Genomic DNA, 19,753 nt, shown 5'->3' with positions numbered 1-19,753 from the left:
TTTCTATTAAAAAAAGGTATCTATACTTTTACTCTAGTATGACAATTGGGTATTTTTTCCACCACTCCCCCACCCTGACAGCCTCTGTCTCTCTGTCTTGTTAAGCCCACTCTCCCTAAACTAGTGTTTCCCCCCCAACTTCAGTCCTCGAGTACCCCCCAACAGCACAACATTTTTGTCGTAGTCCTGGACAAAGTCACCTGATTAATCCAGGGCTTGATGATTAGTTGACAAGTTGAATCAGCTGACGTTGTCGGGGGGGGGGGGGGGGGGGTACTCGAGGACAGGATTTGGGAAACACTACACTAAACCACCTTGTATAATCAGATCGAGAAGCTATGCCGTCACGCCCAGCGCAGGGAGAGTAAAATCTGAGTGTGTTAATCCTGACGGCTACTATGTGCCTGAGTGAGTGAGAACCAGGACCAGAAAATAGTCAGGACAGGCTTGACGCTGTGTTTAAAACTTGATTTCAATTTCACTGTTAACGATATTACAGTGGACCGGTAGTATCAAAATAAAAGTCTTGCAATCTGGGGCACAAAGCCACAGATAATCAACTACATCAGTGGAGGCATTTATCAAAGCATGCAACAAGTTAACACTTTTTGCAGTTTCATTGTTAGCTATGTCATAGGTTATTATGCATTCCATAACAATATGTACAGCACACTGAACAAAAATATAAATACTACCGAGTTATAGTTCATTGTCCCGGATTTGTGGCTGTCGAGATCCCTGCTGTTTGTTGTTATCAATCTTCTCCGTGACCTGCCCTGTCTGGAATTATGAGGAGTAACAGCGTAACCTACGTTGCTAGCTACCATGATAAAGACCAAAGCCGGCGGGAGTACCGTTGAGGACAGTGGTGTCTCTCACACGTGTGGGATCTTTTAAAATGAGAAAAAAAGAAAAAAAAAAGAAAAAGAAAAAAAGAGACCTACAAGCAGTTGTTACAACAACAAGAAAATAGTGTTTTGTTCAAAAACTGGTGGATTCAACTAATAAAAGAATGGAGGACCTGACCAGAGAGGTCCAGGACCTGAAGAACAGTTTGCAGTTCTCCCAGGGACAGCTCCATGAGTTGAAACAGGAGAACGGCAAGATGACAGCAATCTGTAAGTCATTGAGAGAGGACATCAGTTCTGTGTGTGAATCTATGATAACAATGACAGATCTGATTTATCTCGAGAGACAATCAAGGCGGAACAACATGGTTGTGGACAAAATTGCAGAATCTCCACATGAGACCTGGATGGAGTCTGAGGACAAAGTGAGGGAAATGATCTCGGAGAAATTGAAGATGGACCACAGGAAGACTGAGGTGGAGCGCACCCACAGAACTGGAAAACCCACCCCCGGCCCAGGTGATAGACCCAGGCCGATAGAGGGCAAGTTCCTGAGGTTAAAGGACACGGTAGGTGTTCTGGAAAGAGCCAAGAACTTGAGAGGAACTCATATCTTCCTCAACGAGGACTATCCTGAAGCTGTGAGCCAGAAGAGGACAGAACTGATCCCAGCCATGAAAGCTGCCAGAGCCCCTGGGGACATTGCTTACATCCGCTATGACAGGCTTTGTCCACCCTACCTCGCAGAAGCCTGGAAGGATGAGAGAGCCAAGCCTATGGGTTTGTAGCTTAAACCCCGCATTACGCACGCACACACACACAGACCAATTGATTAATGGACTGCTGAATATATTTTTTTCAATATTTTTTGCTTTGTTTGCTCTTTTCAGTATTAAGCCCATCTCTGATAAGCTACTCAGGAAAAGGCTGAAAATAGCCCATATTAATATATGTAGCCTTAGAAATAAGGTTCATGAAATCAATAACTTGCTTTCATCAGATAACGTTCATATATTAGCCATTTCTGAGACTCACTTACTGTAGATAACACATTTTATGATACAGCAGTAGCAATACAAGGATATAACATCTATAGAAGAGACATAAATTCTTATGGGGAGATGTTGCTGTACACACACACACATATTCAGAGCCATATCCCTGTAATGCTTAGAGAAGATCTTATGTCAAGTGTTATTGAAGTGTTGTGCCAAGTGAACCTGCAACCACATCTAAAGCCTTTTCTTTTGGGGTGTTGCTACAGGCCACCAAGTGCTGACAGTCAGTATCTAAATAATATGTGTGAAATACTTGATAGTGTATATGATGTTAACAGAGAGGTCTACTTTCTTGGGGACCTGAATATTGACTGGTTTTCATCAAGCTGTCCACTCAAGAGGAAGCTTCTCACTCAAACCAGTGCCTGTAATCTGGTTCAGGTTATTAATCAACCTACCAGGGTGTTTACAAACACTACAGGAACAAGATCATCCACATGTATCAATCACATTTTTACTAATACTGTGGAACTTTGTTCTAAAGCTGTATCAGTACCCATTGGATGCAGTGATCACAATATAGTGGCTATATCCAGGAAAGCCAAAGTTCCAACAGCTGGGCCTAAAATAGTGTAGAAGAGATCATACAAAATATTTTGCTGTGACTCTTATGTGGATGATGTTAAAAATATTTATTGGTCTGATGTGATTAATGAGGAGCATCCAGACGCTGCATTTGATGAATTTATGAAAATGTTTCTTCCAATTATTTATACACATGCCCCTAGTAAGAAACGGACTGTTAGAACTGTTAAGGCTCCATGGCTTGATGAGGAATTGAAAAACTGTATGGTTGAAAGCGATGGGGCAAAAGGTGTGGCTAATGAGTCTGGCTGCATACCTGACTGGCTTACTTGCTGTAAATTGAGAAATGATGTGACTAAACTCTACAAAAAGAAGAAGAAACTGTATTATGAAGCCAAGATCGATGATATAAAGAATGATGGAAAAGAACTGGAGTACTTTAAATGAAATTATGGGCAGAAAGACAAATTCAACTACATCTTTCATCAAATCAGACGACTTATTCATCACAAACCATTTGATGTTGCCAATTATTTTAATGATTATTCCATTGGCAAAGTGGGCAAACTTAGGCAGGAAATGCCAACGACGAACAGTGAGAAATTGTATTCATGCATAAAAAAAAGAAAAGCATTGCAAGTTTGAATTTTGTAAAGTTAGTGTGGCAGAGGTGGAAAAAATGTTATCGATCAATAATGACAAACCTCCTGGCATTGACAACTTAGATGGAAAGCTACTGAGGATGGTGGCTGACTCTATAGCCACTCCTATCTGTTATATTTTTTGTCTTTGTCTTTAGGTCTGGAAGGAAGCCAAAGTAATTCCGCTACCCAAGAGCGGTAAAGCGGCCTTTACTGGTTCTAACAGCAGACCTATAAGCTTGCTGCCAGGTGTTAGCAAACTGTTGGGGGAAAATTGTGTTTGACCAATTACAATGCCATTTCTCTGTAAACAAATTAACAACAGACTTTCAGCATGCTTATAAAGAAGGGCCCTCAACATGTACTGCACTGACACAAATTACAGATTGCTTGAAAGAAATTGATAAGAAGATTGTGGGAGCTGTACGGTTAGATTTCAATGCAGCCTTTGATATTATTGACCATAACCTGTTGAAAAAAAATAGAGTTATGGTTTTTCAACCTCTGCCATATCGTGGAGGGTTTTCTATCATGGAAGCTTCTCTAATGTCAAAAATGTAAAGTGTGGTGTACCGCAGGGCAACTCTCTAAGCCCTCTACTCTTTTCTATTCTTACCAATGACCTGCCACTGGTATTAAACAAAGCATGGGTGTCCATGTATGCTGATGATTCAACCATATACATGTGTCAGCAACCACAGCTAATGCAGTCACTGAAACCCTTAAAGAGTTGCAGTCTGTTTTGGAATGGGTGGCCAGTAATAAACTTGTATTGAACATCTAAAGCTAAGAGCATTGTATTTGGTACAAATCATTGTAGACCTCAGCTGAATCTGGTAATCAATGGGATGGCTGTTGAACAAGTTGAGAATAAATTACTTGCCGTTACTTTAGATTGTAAACTGTCATGTTCAAAACATATAGATTCAACGGTTGTAAAGATAGGGAGAGGTCTGGCCGTAATAAAGTGATGCTCTGCTTTTTTGACGCCACACTCCAAAAAGCAAGTTCCGCAGGCTCTAGTTTTGTCTAATCTTGATTATTGTCCAGTTGTGTGGTCCTGTGCTGCAAGGAAAGACCTAGTTAAGCTGCAGCTGGCCCGGAACAGAGCGGCACGTTTTGCTCTTAATTGTAATCAGAGGGCTGATATAAATACACTGCTCAAAAAAATAAAAGGGAACACCTAAACAACACAATGTAACTCCAAGTCAATCACACTTCTGTGAAATCAAACTGTCCACTTAGGAAGCAACACTGATTGACAATAAATTGCACATGCTGTTGTGCAAATGGAATAGACAAAAGGTGGAAATTATAGGCAATTAGCAAGACACCCCCAATAAAGGAGTGATTCTGCAGGTGGTGACCACAGACCACTTCTCAGTTCCTATGCTTCCTGGCTGATGTTTTGGTCACTTTTGAATGCTGGCGGTGCTCTCACTCTAGTGGTAACATGAGACGGAGTCTACAACCCACACAAGTGGCTCAGGTAGTGCAGCTCATCCAGGATGACACATCAATGCGAGCTGTGGCAAGAAGGTTTGCTGTGTCTGTCAGCGTAGTGTCCAGAGCACTACGTGAATGGCACAAAATCATGCTTGAAAACAGTCATCTATTCTCATGTCATTGCATGCGTTCGATCCTGCTGCCCCCGTTTTCAATAAGGCATAGGGGCAATAACGCACACTAGGGCTAGGCATTATAGTAGGCCCAATCTCTGTCCATTCCACAGGAGTACAGTGACTGAAATTTGGCACGAAAAGTAGCTACCCATCAGTCAGAGCGCTGTCTGCTGATAGAATGCCCGTTCGTGAATGCCGGAATTTGGCTGTTAGACCAATGAGCAAAGATTTCTCATCTGAGTGGAGAAGTGCAACTGAAGCACAAAAGTGTGAAGAAGTCAAGCAGAAATTACAATAAAAATCATTTTAGACCAGCTTTTGCAAAACGCAGCAAGATATTTCTTATGCTTGTCACCTTTTTTTTTTTCTGTGTGAAAAACATAATTCTGGGTTAACATGACCCCTGTGATACAAAATCTGGTCACAGCAACCCAGCTGCAAAGTGTCCTGACAATTGCCTGCAGTCTGTCATGTTTTCATTCAGGTGATTCTCCTCTATTCACAGGGCCTTGTAATGCACTCAGACAAGTTATGAAGTGCCAGTGTAAATTGTTCTTCTTATTCCTACAGGCTCTCTCTCTATACAGCCAGTCTTATCCTCCCCCCATCTTTTACAGCCAATCTATTCCTCTTCTGTCTCTCAGCAACATTTAAAAAAATATATTAAAAAATTAAACATCAATATACCATTATTCATTAATTTCCCCTCAGAATAATAAAACAAGGTCAGTGAAGAAAGAACGAAATGTGCAAAAATGTTAGGAGGCTATTGGTTCAAACGAGCCCTAATGACACTTCTACTTCGATGACAATAGAATTGAGGCAACCGTTTGTTTTCAAAACTATATTTTAATTCCTTTAAAAAAGCTGCTACACTTAGAATTTCTCTGAATTTCTCCACGATGTGGAAGCTAGGTGAATTGAGACAGGACTATGCTGCATTCATCTCCAAGATGGCTTAGCAGTTCAGACGTCATTTCTGTTTCGTATTGTCGTGTCCTGTATAGATATATATATATATATATATATATTTACACCTTTCTTCGCATATCTTTTATATATTTTATTATCCAAGAACTCAACTACAAAAGCTTTCCTGCAAAAGCTTTCCTGCAACCCGCTTCACCAATTACAAAAAAGTATTATTTACCTCAAATCTGAAAATCCACCGTGGAAGCTAGCCAGGGGCTAATTCAGAAGCTAGCCAGAAAGCTAACCAGAAGCTATCCGATAGCTAGCCAGAAGCTAATCTGTAGCTGCCCAGAAATTAGCCGGTCTGCTGGCTAGCGTTGGGGTTTCAGCTGCCCACGTTTTGTGGTCATCAGCTATTCCTTTAGCTCGATAATCTACCGGCACTTTTGTGCAACGCGACTCGGACCGGGGCATTCCGGGACTTTTTTTCTTTCAGTTTCCCCGGATTTCAGCCGCAGGCTCTGGACATTTGCAGCTAGCTAGCTGCAAACCGTGTGACTATTGGCTTACGTCGATCCCGGAGCAAACTCAAATCATTCCGGAGCTAGCCAGCCGAGGAGTTCCATCAGCCATTCCTGGGCTACAGTCACCCATCCGGACCCGTTTTTTTTGTTTTTGTTTTGTTGTTGCTGCAGATACGGAGCCCCACCGGGCCTTCACGACTGGCTGCCGACGTTATCTGCCCGAGGGAGTTATCCAACTGGCACCTCCGTCCCGACGTTACCTGAACGCTCATCTGGGGCCCGCTAACCGTTAGCTGTCTCATCGGCTGCTATCTGAATAAGAATATCGGACAATTATTATTATTATTATTATTATTTTATTTTTTTTTCTTGGGTCACTATATCTATTTTGCCAATTTTGGATTGATCCCCTCTACCACACGGAACCCCACTAACCTACCGACGGAAACGCACGAGGTATCTACAAGTAGACTTCCATACTATGCTATCTTGCTACCGATAGCCATCTACCCGGCCAGCTGTCTGGATCGCCGTGACCCCAACCAACCTCTACTCACTGGACCCTTATTGATCACTCGATTAAGCATGCCTCTCAATGTAAATATGCCTTGTCCATTGCTGTTCTGGTTAGTGTTTATTGGCTTATTTCACTGTAGAGCCTCTAGCCCTGCTCACTATACCATATCCAACCTCACAGTTCCCCCACCCACATATGCGATGACATCACCTGGTTTCAATGATGTTTCTAGAGACAATATCTCTCTCATCATCACTCAATACCTAGGTTTACCTCCACTGTATTCACATCCTACCATACCTTTGTCTGTACATTATTCCTTTAAGCTATTTTATCGCCCCCAGAAACTTCCTTTTACTCTCTGCTCTAGAAGTTCTAGACGACCAATTCTTATAGCTTTTAGCCGTACCCTTATCCTACTCCTCCTCTGTTCCTCTGGTGATGTAGAGGTGAATCCAGGCCCTGCAGTACCTAGCTCCACTCCTATTCCCCAGGCGCTCTCTTTTGATGACTTCTGTAACCGTAATAGCCTTGGCTTCATGCATGTTAACATTAGAAGCCTCCTCCCTAAGTTTGTTTTGTTCACTGCTTTAGCACACTCTGCCAACCCGGATGTTTTAGCCGTGTCTGAATCCTGGCTTAGAAAGACCACCAAAAATTCTGACATTTTCATCCCCAACTACAAGATTTTCAGACAAGATAGAACGGCCAAAGGGGGCGGTGTTGCAATCTATTGCAAAGATTGCCTGCAGAGTTCTGTTTTACTATCCAGGTCTGTTCCCAAACAATTTGAACTTCTACTTTTAAAAATCCACCTCTCTAAAAACAAGTCTCTCACCGTTGCCGCCTGCTATAGACCACCCTCTGCCCCCAGCTGTGCTCTGGACACTATATGTGAACTGATTGCCCCCCATCTATCTTCAGAGCTCGTGCTGCTAGGCGACCTAAATTTTAACATGCTTAACACCCCAGCCACCCTACAATCTAAGCTTGATGCCCTCAATCTCACACAAATTATCAATGAACCTACCAGGTACCACCCCAATTCCGTAAACACGGGTACCCTCATAGATATCATCCTAACAAACTTGCCCTCCAAATACACCTCTGCTGTTTTCAACCAAGATCTCAGCGATCACTGCCTCATTGCCTGCATCCGTAATGGGTCAGCGGTCAAACGACCTCCACTCATCACTGTCAAACGCTCCCTGAAACACTTCAGCGAGCAGGCCTTTCTAATCGACCTGGCCGAGGTATCCTGGAAGGATATTGATCTCATCCCGTCAGTAGAGGATGCCTGGACATTTTTTTAAAATGCCTTCCTCACCATCTTGAATAAGCATGCCCCATTCAAGAAATTTAGAACCAGGAACAGATATAGCCCTTGGTTCTCTCCTGACCTGACTGCCCTTAACCAACAGAAAAACATCCTATGGCGTTCTGCATTAGCATCAAACAGCCCCCGTGATATGCAACTTTTCAGGGAAGCTAGAAACCAGTATACACAGGCAGTTAGAAAAGCCAAGGCTAGCTTTTTCAAGCAGAAATTTGCTTCCTGCACCACAAATTCAAAAAAGTTCTGGGACACTGTAAAGTCCATGGAGAATAAGAACACCTCCTCCCAGCTTCCAACTGCTCTGAAGATAGGAAACACTGTCACCTCCGACAAATCCACTATAATTGAGAATTTCAATAAGCATTTTTCTACGGCTGGCCATGCTTTCCACCTGGCTACCCCTACCCCGGACAACAGCACTGCCCTCCCCTCTGCTACTCGCCCAAGCCTTCCCCATTTCTCTTTCTCCCAAATACAGTCAGCTGATGTTCTAAAAGAGCTGCAAAATCTGGACCCTTACAAATCAGCCGGGCTAGATAATCTGGACCCTTTCTTTCTAAAACTATCTGCTGAAATTGTTGCCACCCCTATTACTAGCCTTTTCAACCTCTCTTTCGTGTCGTCTGAGATTCCCAAAGATTGGAAAGCAGCTGCGGTTATCCCCCTATTCAAAGGGGGGGGACAGTCTTGACCCTAACAGCTACAGACCTATATCTATCCTACCCTGCCTTTCTAAGGTCTTCGAAAGCCAAGTCAACAAACAGATTACCGACCATTTCGAATCCCACCATACCTTCTCCGCTATGCAATCTGGTTTCAGAGCTGGTCATGGGTGCACCTCAGCCACGCTCAAGGTCATAAACGATATCTTAACCGCCATCGATAGGAAACAGTACTGTGCAGCCGTATTCATTGACCTGGCCAAGGCTTTTGACTCTGTCAATCACCACATCCTCATCGGCAGACTCGACAGCCTTGGTTTCTCTAATGATTGCCTCGCCTGGTTCACCAATTACTTCTCTGATCGAGTTCAGTGTGTCAAATCGGAGGGTCTGTTGTCCGGGCCCCTGGCAGTCTCCATGGGGGTGCCACAGGGTTCAATTCTTGGACCGACTCTCTTCTCTGTATACATCAATGATGTCGCTCTTGCTGCTGGTGATTCTCTGATCCACCTCTACGCAGACGACACTATTCTGTATACTTCTGGCCCTTCTTTTGACACTGTGTTAACAACCCTCCAGGCGAGCTTCAATGCCATACAACTCTCCTTCCGTGGACTCCAATTGCTCTTAAATACAAGTAAAACGAAATGCATGCTCTTCAACCGATCGCTGCCTGCACCTGCCCGCCTGTCCAACATCACTACTCTGGACGGCTCTGACTTAGAATATGTGGACAACTACAAATACCTAGGTGTCTGGTTAGACTGTAAACTCTCCTTCCAGACTCACATCAAACATCTCCAATCCAAAGTTAAATCTAGAATTGGCTTCCTATTCCGCAACAAAGCATCCTTCACTCATGCTGCCAAACATACCCTTGTAAAACTGACCATCCTACCAATCCTCGACTTCGGTGATGTCATTTACAAAATAGCCTCCAAAACCCTACTCAATAAATTGGATGCAGTCTATCACAGTGCCATCCGTTTTATCACCAAAGCCCCATATACTACCCACCACTGCGACCTGTACACTCTCGTTGGCTGGCCCTCGCTTCATACTCGTCGCCAAACCCACTGGTTCCAGGTCATCTACAAGACCCTGCTAGGTAAAGTCCCCCCTTATCTCAGCTCGCTGGTCACCATAACAACACCTACCTGTAGCACGCGCTCCAGCAGGTTTATCTCTCTGGTCACCCCCAAAACCAATTCTTCCTTTGGCCGCCTCTCCTTCCAGTTCTCTGCTGCCAATGACTGGAACGAACTACAAAAATCTCTGAAACTGGAAACACTTATCTCCCTCACTAGCTTTAAGCACCAGCTGTCAGAGCAGATCATAGATTACTGCACCTGTACATAGCCCATCTATAATTTAGCCCAAACAACTACCTCTTTACCTACTGTATTTATTTATTTTGCTCCTTTGCACCCCATTATTTCTGTCTCTACTTTGCGCTTTCTTCCACTGCAAACCAACCATTCCAGTGTTTTTAGTTTTTATTTTACTTGCTGTGTTGTATTTACTTCGCCACCATGGCCTTTTTATATTTTTATTTATTTATACATATATTTGTTTGCCTTCACCTCCCTTATCTCACCTCACTTGCTCACATTGTATATAGACTTATTTTTTTCACTGTATCATTGACTATATGTTTGTTTTACTCCATGTGTAACTATGTGTTGTTGTATGTGTCGAACTGCTTTGCTTTATCTTAGCCAGGTCGCAATTGTAAATGAGAACGTGTTCTCAATTTGCCTACCTGGTTAAATAAAGGTTAAATAAAATAAATAAATAAATTCAAAACAAAATCTTCCCCTCATCCCATTTCCCCATAACATGATGGATTTGGTTCCCAGCTGTAAAATGTTTTTTTGTTGTTATTGAAAATATATTTCACAGGGATTTAGACAGTACAATGACTCCCTACACTATTCAGTGCTCGTTTTCTCACAAACTGAAATTGAGCAAACAGCGTAGAATTTTAGCAACCAGGAAATGACAGCGATTTCTACACTGTAAATAGTCAAAACACCTCTCTGTTTTGACAACAGATGCCACTTTAGCGGGAGAAATAAATAAGCGAATAACACAAGACAATCACAACACTGGCGGGTAAGTAACACTTTAAAACATAATTTCACTATTACTGCAGATATATGGTCATTTTCTGAAATTACAACGCAAACATTTTAAGAAATCCTATTTGTAGCACCTTTAACTAGCTTGAAGGGGCAAACTGCAGTTCAAACAATAGAGCGGTCACTCCTAAGGGCAAGAGAAATGTAACCACTCAAATTCATACAGAACTAAGGACGCAAGGACTAACCATCCATGAATTCAAAATTACCGTTTTAACCATGTTTTGAGGCTACCCGGCGTAAGTTAAGTCAAACAAGCATATGTTGGGTAAGACAATTGAAGTCATCGCAAGAGGCATTTATATTCTTTAAGAATCAATGAGTATATATATATCATGAATTTAGTCAATAAATAGATGTAGCAAATCGCCACTTTAAGTAAGGCGCTGAATATTACTGCAGCTACGGTCGCTTACACAATAAACAAGACACAAAACGTGATTATCCCGTCTCAGTGTCAAGTTTGATGATATGCCAATAACATTTTTAAGAAAATGTCCAAGCGTGTCAGTGGGGTGAAAGTATTGGTGTTATGCGTTTCTCCGCCAAGAGAGGAATTCTCAGCTTGAATGTCGGGTCCACCACCTCACGCTCAACAAGACTGAGCTGCTCTTCCTCCCGGGGAAAGCCTGCCCGCTCAAAGACCTCTCCATCAAATCGACAACTCTACGGTGCCCCCCTCCCTGAGTGCAAAGAACTAAATAAGCTTTGTTGTACAATTATCAGACAATACACTGCATTTCTAACAGTCAGGAACAATCTAATGAATTCAGGGCTTGTAAAATTATACCTAGGCTAAATATAAGCCTTCCACAACCACATGGACCACATTCATAAAAACACAGACTAGACAGCTAGCACATAATAGTATTGTGGCTAAAATGCATCAAGCAGTACCGCAATGACGCACGCAGCAGAAACTGAGCATACATTTTCCCAGAATCATATTCATTGATACTGTTGCTGTTGGACCAAACCTCAAATGCAAATAGCGAGTTGAAAATGCTTGTTGTCAGAGAGGAAGAAGTGATCTTTCGTCTTGGCTGTTGTAAGTGGCAGGGGGAGGGGTCTTGGTGTCTGTGTACGAGTGAGAAATTGCATAGTGCTCACAGAAGGAACGAAGGAGACGAGACCAAAAATAAATAATAATCATAAAAAACGAAAATAATACTTGATTCTTGCGATACGGGCATTTGGAACATAGCGCCGGTCACATACAGTACCGGTCAAAAGTTTGGACACATCTACTCATTCAAGAGTTATTTATTTAAACTATTTTCTTCATTGTAGAATAATAGTGAAGGCATACAAACTATGAAATAACACATGGAATCATGTAGTAACCAAACACGTTTTAAATCAAAATATATTTGAGATTCTTCAAAGTAGCCACCCTTTGCCTTGATGACAGCTTTGCACTCTTGGCATTATCTCAACCAGCTTCACCTGGAATGCTTTTCCAACAGTCTTGAAGGAGTTCCCACATATGCTGAGCACTTGTTGGCTGCTTTTCCTTCACTCTGCGGTTCAACTCATCCCAAACCATCTCAATTGGGTTGAGGTCGGTCGATTGTGGAGGGCAGTTCATCTGATGCAGCACTCCATCACTCTCCTTATTGGTCATATAGTCCTTACACAGCCTGGAGGTGTGTTGGGTCATTGTCCTGTTGAAAAACAAATGATAGTGGGACTAAGCGCAAAGCAGATGGGATGGCGTATCGTTGCAGAATGCTGTGATAGCCATGCTGGTTAAGTGTGCCTTGAATTCTAAGATCATCCGTTCACCTACTCTGCGTCTCACAAAGACATGGTGGTTGGAACCAAAAATCTCACATTTGTACTCATCAGACCAAAGGAAAGAACTCCACCGGTCTAATGTCCATTGCTCGGGTTTCTTGGCCCAAGCAAGTCTCTTCTTATTATTGGTGTCCTTTACTAGTGGTTTCTTTGCAGCAATTCAACCATGAAGTCCTGATTCACGCAGTCTCCTCTGAACAGTTGATGTTGAGATGTGTCTGTTACTTGAACTCTGTGAAGCATTTATTTGGGCTGCAATTTCTGAGGCTGGTAACTCTAATGAACTTATCCTCTGCAGCAGAGGTAACTCTAGGTCTTCCTTTACTGTGTTGGTCATGATGAGGAAGTTTCATCATAGCACTTGATGGTTATTGCGACTGCAATTTTCTGGATTGATTGACCTCCTGTCTTAAAGTAATGATGGACTGTCATTTCTCTTTGCTTATTTGAGCTGTTGTTGCCATAATACGGACTTGGTCTTTTACCAAATAGGGCTATCTTATGTATACCACCCCTACCTTGTCACAACACAACTGATTGGCTCAAATGCAACAAGGATAGAAATTCCACAAATTAACAAGGCACACCTGTTAATTGAAATGCATTCCAGGTGACCTCGTGAATCTGGTTGAGAGAATGCCAAGAGTGTGCAAAGCTGTCAAGGCAAAGGGTGGCTACTTTGAAGAATCTCAAATATAAAAAATATTTTGATTTGTTTAACACTTTTTTGATTACTACATGATTCCATGTGTTATTTCATAGTTTTGATGTCTTCACTATTAATCCACAATGTATAAAATAGTAAAAATAAAGAAACCCTTGAATGAGTATGTGTGTCCAAACCTTTGACTGGTAGTGTAGATTTAGAAAAATGGGATTGTATTTTTCTTCCCTTTTTACATTACAAGTAAAAATGGAAATCGACAACTCTATCTGACTCGGTCTTCATCGGTTTCTTTCTTGTAAGCATTTTCCTATCCTGGAGTCAGACCTTGTGGGAATCTGTGGTAGAGAAGATAAATGTATGACAATTTAGCATAGACACTACATTACATCTAGTTATCATCATCATGATTTATATAGTTTAGGCATATAGCTAGCTAGTTGTGGTGTTACCCAGCTAAAAATAATAGTCCTTGCTAACACAAATAAATAAGTTACCTGCATTGAAAATGAACTAAGTGTATTGACACAAGTAGCTAGCTAGCAAGCTAGTGTTAAGATGCTGGGTGTGTCTCACGTAATAACCTTGGGTAATGGATACCCTGAGAACAAGGTTCAGGGAAGGTAAGACCATCGAGCCCAGTTAACGTTAACTAGCTAGAGAGTAGCAACCATACCATATCCCACAACCTTTAGCTATTTCACCACCTTTAACTAGCTAGCCAAGGTTAGAAAACTAGCTAGCTAATTAAAAAAAAGTTGAACTCCCGATTGCATGGAAAGTCTATTCTGTTTTAGGTAATACGCTAGCTAGACTAATGGGCAAGCCCGTCAAAAACAAAAACGTACTTTCGTTCTCCCGTGTTGACGTTTTTGGACCTACAACACTGTTTCTTTCACTGCAATGTCTGGATTTTGTACTTTGACTTCCTCGACCCCGTTCTTTGCACACTTGTTACATGATGTCGATGTCAACACGTGGGCTTGTTTGAGGTGGTCATTATTTCGAGCGTGTTGTGCAGATCAATGCTCCCTCACATTCTTGTTCAACACTGAGCAAATTTCAGGTTGGCTGAGCGCAAACTTGAATGTTGTGAAACTTTTGTGCAAATTCCAGTGTGCGTTTACAGTGAACTGAAGCTGTACCCACATTAAGTTACAGTTTCAGAAAGTGGTCAAGTAGGCTACTGTGGCTGCCAGAGTGGCCTGCCATAAAAAACAATGGAGAAAATACATCCCATAACATTTTAACGTGGAAATAGCTGTTTTATCATTCAGCCTACATTAGCAGCCAATGTGTGGTTTTCAATGTAGGCCTACATTCCATGAGACTTTCGAAAGGAAACAAAGTATGCAGAGCTTGACTGTAACCTGTTTATCCACTTGTCCTTCAGACAAGGAGGTGACTAAAAGGTTTGTGTTGTTTGATGCAAGAAACCACTTTACAAAAATAAAATTCATTATTATTCACATGCCATTATTAGAGAGAATCAGACAAACGATGCTACCCTCTGCCTATTGGCTACTGGGCTTATTCAAGCCCGTCTCAATACAAAACTGCCCCTTTAAGGAAAAAAAATGGGAAAAAAAATCTTTACCCGACTCACGTTTCAAAGATGTCTTGTGCCCTTGTAAGAAACAATCACTCCCCCATTGCTGACTGAAAATGATCTAGGACTGGACTAATAACTCACTAATTAGCAAAGGATATGAACAAACGTGCACACATGGCTACATGCAGCTCTGGCTTTGATATCAAAACAAGCACATCTAGTCACGACCGCTCATGCTGTAAACACAGTCCAGTTCAAAGTGAATGGCACAAATCCATTATAGCAATGGTCTATTTGCATAAAGTCCTGCAGCTCTGATTGGTTATGCCGCACCGGTCTGCGTAGAGTACAGGCTGGGTCGAGCATGTTCACACAATTGAATCCTACTCCGATATGTTCTGCCTAAAACAAAATCTCTTGTATAGTTCGTTTTGTTTCGGTATGTTGCATTGAAAGTGGCTAATATTGCGTTGACTCTATCACAATTCCCAAAGTAAAGGGAAACGTTGATAGTGTTAACTAAGGCGGAAAACTCTAGAACATTTTGTTCAGTTCAATCTTGTGCTTCTCTGTGCGAGGTTATTTATTCTGTACCAAGGAATCTCATCCAAAACTGAGACTGTTCCTCAACAGTGAAACCCGTGCAAGGTTACAATGCATTCGGAAAGTATTCAGACCCAGTCACGTTTTCCACATTTTATTACGTTACAGCCTTATTCTAAAATTTAATAAATACAATTCTTCATCAATCTACACATGACAAAGCGAAAACAGGTTTAGAAAGACAAAACTACCTTATTTACATAAGTATCCAGACCCTTTGCGATGAGACTCGAAATTGAGCTCAGGTCCATCCTGTTTCCATTGATCATGCTAGAGATGTTTCTACAACTTGATTAGAGTCCTGTGGTAAATTCAATTGATTGGACATGATTTGGAAAGCCACACACCTGTCTATATAAGGTCCCAAAGTTGACGGTGCATGTCAGAGCAAAAACCAAGCAATGAGGTCGAAGGAATTGTCCGTAGAGCTCCGAGACAGGATTGTGTCAAGGCACAGATCTGGGGAAGGGTACCAAAAATATGTCTCCAACATTGAAGATCCAAGAATACAGTGGCCTCCATCATTCTTAAATGGAAGGAGTTTGGAACCACCAAGACTCTTCCTAGAGCTGGCCGCCTGGCCAAACTGAGCAATCGGGGAAGAAGGGCCTTGGTCAGGGAGGTGACCAAGAACCCGATGGTCACTGACAGGGCTCCTCTGTGGAGATGGGAGAACCTTCCAGAAGGACAACCATCCCTGCAGCACTCCACCAATCAGGCCTTAATGGTAGAGTAGCCAGACCGAAGCCAATCCTCAGTAAAAAGGCACATAACAGCCCACTTGGAGTTTGCCAAAAGGCACCTAAAGAATCTCAGACCATGAGAAACAACTCTCTGATCTGATGAAACCAAGATTGAACTCTTTGGCCTGAATGCCAAGCTTCACGTCTGGAGGAAACCTGGCACCTTCATGCTGTGGGGATGTTTTTTAGCGGCAGGGATTGGGAGAATAATCAGGATCGAAGGAAAGATGAACGGAGCAAAATACAGAGATCCTTGATGAAAACCTGCTCCAGAGCGCTCAGGACTTCAGACTGGGCCGAAGGTTCACCTTCCAAAAGGAAGGACAACAACTCTAAGAACACAGCCAAGGCAACACAGGAGTGGCTTCGGGACAAGTCTCTGAATGTCAGTGGCCCAGCCAGAGCCCGGACTTGAACCCGATATAACATCTCTGGAAAGACCTGAAAATAGCTGTGCAGCAATGGTCCTCATCCAACCTGACAAGAGCTTGAGGATCTGGACAGAAGAATGGGAGAAACTCCCCAAATACAGGTGTGCCAAGCTTGTTGCGTCATGCCCAAGACAACTTGAGGCTACAATCGCTGCCTCAGTAGAAAGTACTGAGTAAAGAATCTGAATGCTTATGTAAATGTAATTTCAGTTTTTTTAAATTCATTATAAATTAGCAACTTTTCCTGAAAAACTGTTTTTATTGTGTCATTATGGGGTATTGTGTGTCGATTAATCAATTTTAAAATAAGGCAGTAGCCTAACAAAATGTGGAAAAAGTCAAGGGGTCTCAATACTTTCCGATGCATGCATGTATGTATGTATATATAACTGCTCGACTAAAACAATCTCGGTCGACCAACAGCCTAACAATCAACCAGTCAACTAATTGGTGTCAGCCCTAAAACCATTATTCAACCAAGCTTTATAGGCATACAATTTGTTAAGCACAAATGTCTCACATTTCTAACCATAACTTTTTTGAATGTGTCAAAATTGTAATAGATGATTAAATAAATCGACCCATTGTCAAATGCACAGTCAAATGATTCAACAATTTAAAGTATAAAAAAAAAAAAAAAGTTTCTGGCTCCGTTTTTGTCATCAAGACTCCAGAGCCCTTATTGCAGAGTTGTGTCAGGGAGGTGGTAGGTTATCAATTGGCTAACAATTATCACGTGGTTTGTGCAGGCAGAAATATTGTGAGTTGGGATGCTATAGGACACTTTTACACTTTGTAACAAGCATGGTAACATGCTTTGTTACACCACTATAAAACATGCTTTGTTACACCACTATAATTAGACTGCAATTACAGTGTAGCTATGAATTATTACAAATAATTACAATACTTGTTACAGTGTAATTACTTATGTAATAAGGACCCGTTAAAAATCCATTTCAATTGCACTTTGTTACGCAACAAAATGTGAAAGTATTCAATGGGGTGTAGATTACTATAGGCACTATTTTTACTTTGAATTAGTTATAATATTTTGATATTGATTACTGCACTGTTGGGTAGAGCTTGCAAGTTAAGCATTTCACTGTACTTGTGCATGTGACAATACAACTTAAACATGGCATCTTATGTCCGGCCAGGGCTGGCAGACACTAGCTGGCCGCATCTTTTTTATGTAAATATGTTTTTCATGGCATGCGTGTGTGGTGCATGCACTTATGTCATCATTGAAAACAATTAAACAACCAAATAAGATCAGCAGTGGGATCTAAGATAACATGTGTAGCCTATAGGATGTCACTGACAGTTGCAGTCATAAGACTAACTAGTTTAACTAAGGCTCTCCAACTACAGTCCTGAAGTACAGACTTTAAGTCCATCTGTACTCATCTCTATCACATCTGTTTCAAATGACCAACTAAGCTTGAACGTATTCAGTCTGGGCCATATTAGGTGAAAGGCCTTATCAGGCAGTAACTTACGCTCGAAATCAGACTCGTCGGACCCGTCTTCGTCTCCATTTGACTCGGTTTGCATCGGCTCCCCATCAAACATCACTCCTTTCCCGAGCTTGACAGCAGCACCCGCCCCATCTTGGCTTCTGGTGTCCCGCAAGCGCGTGAAATATTGCACGGCGAATTCCACCAGGTCCGGTGGCCTCTGTCGAAGCACCTCCACCGTGTAGCCTTGCAGCAATTCCGTCAATCCCACCGGTATCTCGATACTCATGACTGTGTTTAGATGGCGCTACCTAACTACAAATATGTTCAGGTATACTGTGTTTTTCTTACAAAAATATAAATGTAGCTAGCTACGAATTCTATCAGTCCATGTGTAGCACGCTAGTTAGCTACTGCTACTGTGAGATAGCTGACACTGGTAATAGCTTCAGAGAAACTGGGTTAGCCTGCTGACATTGATGAGCAGTTCACTGGAGAGGTTGCTTAGTTTAGCCAGCTAACACAATGTCCAAGCAAATAGTGACACTTCGAAGGGAGGTCGGTCTTGTGTAAAGAATGAAATATGACCAGTGACGTTAGCGTTAGTTTATGATATCTGACTGAGCTGTCAAGTTGGGTAAGTTAGCTAGATAGCTCGCTAGATGATTTTATGACAGCTGACCCGTAAACGTTAGCACAAACGATAACGACCGTTAGCTGGTTCCCTCGCTGGCCTCCCTGTTCTCTGTATTTCGCCTCCTCTTTTTCGCCCGTCTCCTTGCCAGGGTAGCGACTCAACCCCTCCAGCTAATGGTATAGCCTATCAATATCAACAGCACGGAAAAATGTACCTAGCTAGATAGCGAACTAATTATATCCAATCCGAGTTAAACCAACTAGCGAACAGACAACGTAGCTACTTACTACTGTTACACCAGCTAGCAAACTATCCAGCTAATTTAGCATATAATTAATGATACATTCACAAGTCCCACCCTCCAAAGTAACAGTTAACTTTAGCTAGCCAGGTTAGCTAACCGGTTTGTTCCGATTAAAGAAACTAACTAGAACATATAATTAAATACGAGGGCTGACTTAGTATTGTACGCATAAAAAACGGCGGTTATAGCTAATCGATCACGTTACTTTAACTAGCTACCCGTAACTAAACTAACTGGCTAGCTAGAAGCGTCTGATGTTACGATTGCAGACAGTTCAGACAATCCGAAACCGGCGTATCCCAAGCTCCTGTAAACAAGGAGCGTCAGGGACAACCTAGACGTTACCTTGAATCCAAATTACCCAGTGTTTCAAAAAACGTAAAATAAAAATGTGGTATGTTGGGTATCGTCACTTGTGATATTCGGTAAATCCGTTTCTGCCTACAGTTGAGGCTCTTCTTTTTTTCTTTTTTTTTTCTCCACCACACGAGCGTTATTTCGGGGGCGTGGTCACTTTACAGGGATGAACGTAAAACACGGTTGATTGACCAATCCCCTCGAAGACTCATGACACGCAAGGATTTATTGCGTTCGTTTTAAGGCCGAAGGGGCGTGCACAGCGGAGGACGATAAAGGAGGGGCGACAGACGCTGACCAGTGACGTCTGTCTGAATGGGCGCGTTCGATATTGCAGCCGGCTTTAAAGGCGATTAAAGATGGACTAATCTACAAATCACCTTGCATCAGAAATAACTACTCAAATAGCTACTCAGTAT

General features: G+C 42.1%; 1 protein-coding gene across 1 annotated transcript in view; it reads right to left on the bottom strand.

Annotated features, from left to right (window-relative positions):
- Positions 1–19,492, bottom strand: part of prkar2aa (protein kinase, cAMP-dependent, regulatory, type II, alpha A) — a 47,394-nt gene extending 27,902 nt beyond the window's left edge. Inside the window, exon 1 of the mRNA XM_055892798.1 lies at positions 18,079–19,492. Within this exon, the coding sequence (XP_055748773.1) occupies positions 18,079–18,325 (247 nt within the window). The 5' untranslated portion in view covers positions 18,326–19,492. The remainder of the gene's footprint in view (positions 1–18,078) is intronic.
- Positions 19,493–19,753: the final 261 nt, after the last annotated feature.

The sequence above is a fragment of the Salvelinus fontinalis genome, chromosome 31 (genome assembly GCF_029448725.1).
Source record: "Salvelinus fontinalis isolate EN_2023a chromosome 31, ASM2944872v1, whole genome shotgun sequence".
NCBI lineage: Eukaryota > Metazoa > Chordata > Actinopteri > Salmoniformes > Salmonidae > Salvelinus > Salvelinus fontinalis.
The sequence above is the reverse complement of the archived record's forward strand: the minus strand, read 5'-3'. Positions and strand labels throughout refer to the sequence as shown.